The following is a 4823-nucleotide window of genomic DNA, read 5'->3' as shown; positions in this document are numbered from 1 at the left end:
CCTTTGAAGGTTCAGTAATTAATCTCTAACTGTCAGCCACTGGTTTTTGGTGTAAATGCGCCCTCTGGTGGTGATAAACAGGAACCACAAGCAGAACTGCCACCACATTTATTTAGCCTAAAATCGATCAACTAAAAGATTTTGAATATAATAAAGTAGTAAACGTGTAATATTCGTCATTTAAGATGTTCAAAATCTTTTAATTGATCGATTTTAGGCTAAATAAATGTGGTGGCAGCTCTGGTTGTAGTTCCTGTTTATCACCACCAGAGGGCGCATTTACACCAGAAACCAGTGGCTGACAGTTGGAAGTTAATTACAGAACCTTCAAAGGTTTTTTTTATGAATTTTTTAACAACTTTACCATTATGAACATCGTTTTTTTTTTAAAGTTTTTTTTTCAGGTTTTCATCCTTTTATTAGACGGAGAGAACACCCTAAAAGATGTGAAGGGGGGAGAGAGAGAGGGGGAGAGACATGGGTCCGTGTACTTAGCGGCCAACGGATTTTCGTTTTGAAATGAAAAAAACAAAAACAAAAAACAGCCAGAATCCGTGTATCATTCGTTCTTTTCATATTCAATTGAGGTTCCAAAATCGGAAAATGAAAACATGGTTTGTTATTTCGTTATTCGTATATGAATCTGAAACAAAAAACGAATAACGGGTTATTTCGATTTTTTGCCCAGATCAAAAATAGGAAATTAAATAACGGGCCCGGACCCGATTTTGATTTTTATATTTAATTTGTTCGAGTTGTGTGAACCGGAAGTTATTATTGTCTCGTTAGCTTGATTCATTTCTTCAGGTTAACCAAACGTTAGCCTCATAGTCCGTTAACGGTCTATGGTTAGCCTTCAAAACCATCATGGAGAGTTTCATCTTGTTCAGAGGAAGTAAACGGGTGACTGTCAAGGAAAACGACATGACTACAGAAAAAATCGCCAGGATCTTCCAGGTAACTTATTGTTTGCATCTAATAAGTTGTATTTATTCTGTAAAATCCCACTGACGTAACGTTAACTGTTAGCTAACGTGACATTTTAATTTATGACAAACGTTAGCTTAAGCTATGCCCTACTAACGTTGTACTGAAACCCTTCCTTCATTGTTTACATTTGCAAAGGTACATGGCCCCAGTCTCTATATTACTGATGACAGTAATATAGCTCTATTTCCTGGGCCTGATGGCCATTTTAGCACTTTAGACCTTACAGTAAGGGGGCATTACGAGGTGCACGGCGGGAGCAGCGTGGAGGACTCAGCTCCCGGCGTCAGCAGTGTGCCAGTAACACACAACCCTACCCGCTTTTCTTTCCACCGCCCACCCAGCGCTGCCACAGGTTCTGCTGCACGGGCTTCAGCAAATCCACGAGCTACTCTGACAAAAACATTCCAAAGGTGACAAATAAAACTTAGCAACACACCAATATTAAGAGTATGTTATACGATTACAGTTGTGTCCGAGGCAATGCTCTGCTTGTTATGCTAGCTAAAACTACGTGCAGACTTATAACATTTATTTCACAAGTGTGACTTTAGCATATTTGAGACATTTTGCAGATAAGATTTATTGTACAGCTCAATAAAATGTACAAAGTCTTTGTCAATAAGACTCCCCAAAGTACACTAAGATTTAGGAGTGCACCGATTAAAAGTTAGGTCTTCCTGAAAGAATTTACACTGAGCTACATATCTGCAGAAGAATGAGCTTTCAATGGAATGTTTACATTATGTTATCAAGTCACTGTACTATATTTGCATAATTCACTTGGATGCATTTGATATACTTGTCTGTATTATGAATATGGCCTAAACAATGAGTAAAATAATTGTGTTCTATTATCAATATACAGGACCATCTTCATCGCTGAGCTTGTTGATGGCAAGTTGGAGACTAGCACAACACTGACTGTGCGTTTCTCGGAATTTGAGGCTTCTGTTATGTGCATCCAAAACAAAGTCAATGACGCCCTTGAACAAGAGGATTCACGCATCCTCACTGACGGCCAGGGAAACAAAATCTTGGACTCGGAAGGAACCAGAGGTATAGCTGAAGACTTTGTATTGTTCATATAAAAGAAATTTGAAATAGTACATATAAATCCAGCATGCTTTTTTGCCTCAAATAAACTTATTTGTAGTAGGAGTTATTGCCCATCTGCTGAGACATGTCATTCCATTTGCACAATTAATGGACTATACTTTTTTCTATACAGGATCATCATTTTGGAAGCAAAATGCAAGGAAAGTATTTGCTGTGCAGGAAGAACACTTCTTGCAGTTACAAGCTAGTAAAAAGAGGAGACTGAGTTACTTGATTTGGAAAATGCACATTATTATGGTTGCATATTTGTATGTTCTCGTAAATTCATAGGTGAGGAGTAACTGTAAGATTTTTTGCCAATTTAGGCCTCATTACAAATAGTCACAAATTGTTCCAGGGAAAGACTTTATAGAGAATCTCATACACAACAATTTACTTGACTGATTTTGGTGTAGATGTTGCAATTCTTCTGTCAAGTTTCTAGGACTGCATGAGATTTAGGGTCGATATTATTGATGTATTTGGATTTTGTTTAATGTGTTAATCAAAGATAATTCTGAATAACAAATTAGAATCCCAGATTAATGGAAGTAACAGCAGGTAATATTGGGCATAAAACCATCTGGCTATTAAACACAAGGTCTACAATGACCATAGTAGCTATTGACAGGGTTAAAATGGTTGCATTTATTGGATATTTAATTTGCTTTTTGTATATTCTGCTTTAGTTGCAGTCGACGAGAAGATACAGGCCTCGATGGCGTTTTTGACAGAATTGAAGAGGTGGTCCTGGCAGCCCAGGGACTGCAAGAAGTGTCCACTACAATGAAGGAGCTGGTGGAGTTTGCAATTCCACCGCAGAACAAAACTGTCCCTGACTGAGGCCAAGCATCAGCTGTTAGAGATGCCTTTGCCTGTATTGTCTGCAAAAGTACATTTTACTTATATTTATATTGTTTTCTTTAAAAAACTGTATTACCCATAATTCAGAAGTTGTTAAAAAAACATACACTTTGCATTGTCTTATTTAGCAACAAATGACATTGATAATTAGATAAATATGGAAAATCCCAGGTCAGGTGTTCTACAACCACAAATGTGGATACAGTAAATAAATAGATGATACCATAGACAAAGTTTAGTCTATATACACATATATAAGTACAACTAATTAACTCTTTCCATGATGAACATAGACCAAATATAGCAATTCATTTCAATCAAATACTGTAGTTTTTACAACTGTTTTCTGATTTAAATTGGCAGGTCCAGTGGTTGAGCCCATGGTTTCATTGTGCTGCCAAAGCCTTGTTGGTTGTAGGAGCTGCATTGAAGAGTGGCAGAATAATTCTACCTTTTGCCCAAAATGTCGAGCTGATGATTTTGGTGACAACATTCAAAAACTAAGTGGACTTTCTGATGCATTGGATGCATTGGGAAGCATACTGTGGGAGTAATACTGTGCAATCATGCATAATTGAACTGTTCTTTGTGTTCAATTTCAATTCAGTTGTGTAACATGTCAATTCTACAGCTTAACCTTTTTTTTCTACAGCTAAAACCTTTTTTGCTCATATTTCAATAGTGTGAAAGCTAAGGTAGAATCACAGATTTGTACTATTTCATGTTGTATATTTTCCTAAATTGTTTGCATTTGGAGACTCTTGAAATATTGTACATTAATTAGGCTATTCACAATAGTGTAGTTTTGTCACTTGTGTTCTTTTTCTCCTTGAATGTTGTAGACATGTTGAGTCTACAGTTAAAGCACTTTCATGCATGTACTTTTACAAGGTTATTTTAGTTTTCATACCCATGTTTCAATGATGTGAAAGCTAAGTTACAATCTCAAATTTGCACTTTTGTTTTATATTTTTCAGAATTTAAGTTACCATAGTTTAAATTAAGCATAAAAAGTCTGTCCTTTTGGCAATACTGATGCAATACTTTGTCATTGAATGCAATATATTATTTCAACCAAAAAAGTTCAATACAACAGAGTTTAAAGCAAAGGTTTATTGTCAAATTATTCAACTGGCAAGTTGTGGGTACAGTGGCAGCTAAATACGATTTTTAATTAAATCTGTATGCCTAGGGTTTTTTTTTTTTTAATGGTTAGGGTTATCATTTTTTGCCTTTACCCACTTAGTCATATCTACATTACTGAAGATTATTTATCTTAAATCTTATTGTAAAGATATTTTGACAAAGCACCCATTGTCAACCCTATAATATCGCCACATTGTCATTGAGGTATTAGTACAAGAATATTGCGATATCTGATTTTCTTCATATTGCCCAGCCCTAACATTGCAATTCAGTTACTTTTTTCAGGCATATCTTTGGGTAATATTTATGAGGTACAACAAGGCATCTTGGAAAGGTGTATAGTCATTGTTACCACATGATTAAAAAGAAGAGAGATGTCTGGGTAGTTTTCTGCAAAGTCTTGTTCTGCATGACATCTATCCTCCTCAGATGAAAATGGGTCAGTTCCAAAACTGACACCCAAGTCAGCGAGGATCCAAACTCCTGCTCATACATGTTTGCCACAACAGAGGCATTGGGCAGCAGCTCTCCAGAGATTTTAGCAGGACAGCCACCTGCTGCAAGTTCATTGGTATCCCACGTCCTAAAACAAGGAAACAAATAAAGCCATGCCATTTATGCTGTATGTGCTTGGAGTGTGAAAATAATTGCTTCAAAGTGTTGTACGTATTCCGTTTAGCATACTTGGGATCCTGTGTGCATTCCACGATTGCACCACTCTGCCTAGT

General features: G+C 36.6%; 1 protein-coding gene across 1 annotated transcript; it reads left to right on the top strand.

Annotated features, from left to right (window-relative positions):
* Nucleotides 1-854: 854 nt before the first annotated feature.
* On the top strand, nt 855-2928 carry LOC116680977 (uncharacterized). Its single transcript, XM_032509556.1, has 5 exons — nt 855-957; nt 1126-1400; nt 1856-2046; nt 2219-2354; nt 2775-2928. Exons 1-5 carry the CDS (start codon nt 868-870, stop codon nt 2926-2928), a joined length of 846 nt encoding a protein of 281 aa, XP_032365447.1. The 5' UTR covers nt 855-867.
* The last annotated feature ends 1895 nt before the right edge of the window (nt 2929-4823 follow it).

This window comes from Etheostoma spectabile, unplaced genomic scaffold (genome assembly GCF_008692095.1).
Source record: "Etheostoma spectabile isolate EspeVRDwgs_2016 unplaced genomic scaffold, UIUC_Espe_1.0 scaffold00018528, whole genome shotgun sequence".
Lineage (NCBI taxonomy): Eukaryota > Metazoa > Chordata > Actinopteri > Perciformes > Percidae > Etheostoma > Etheostoma spectabile.
This window is presented reverse-complemented; position numbering and strand designations above follow the sequence as displayed.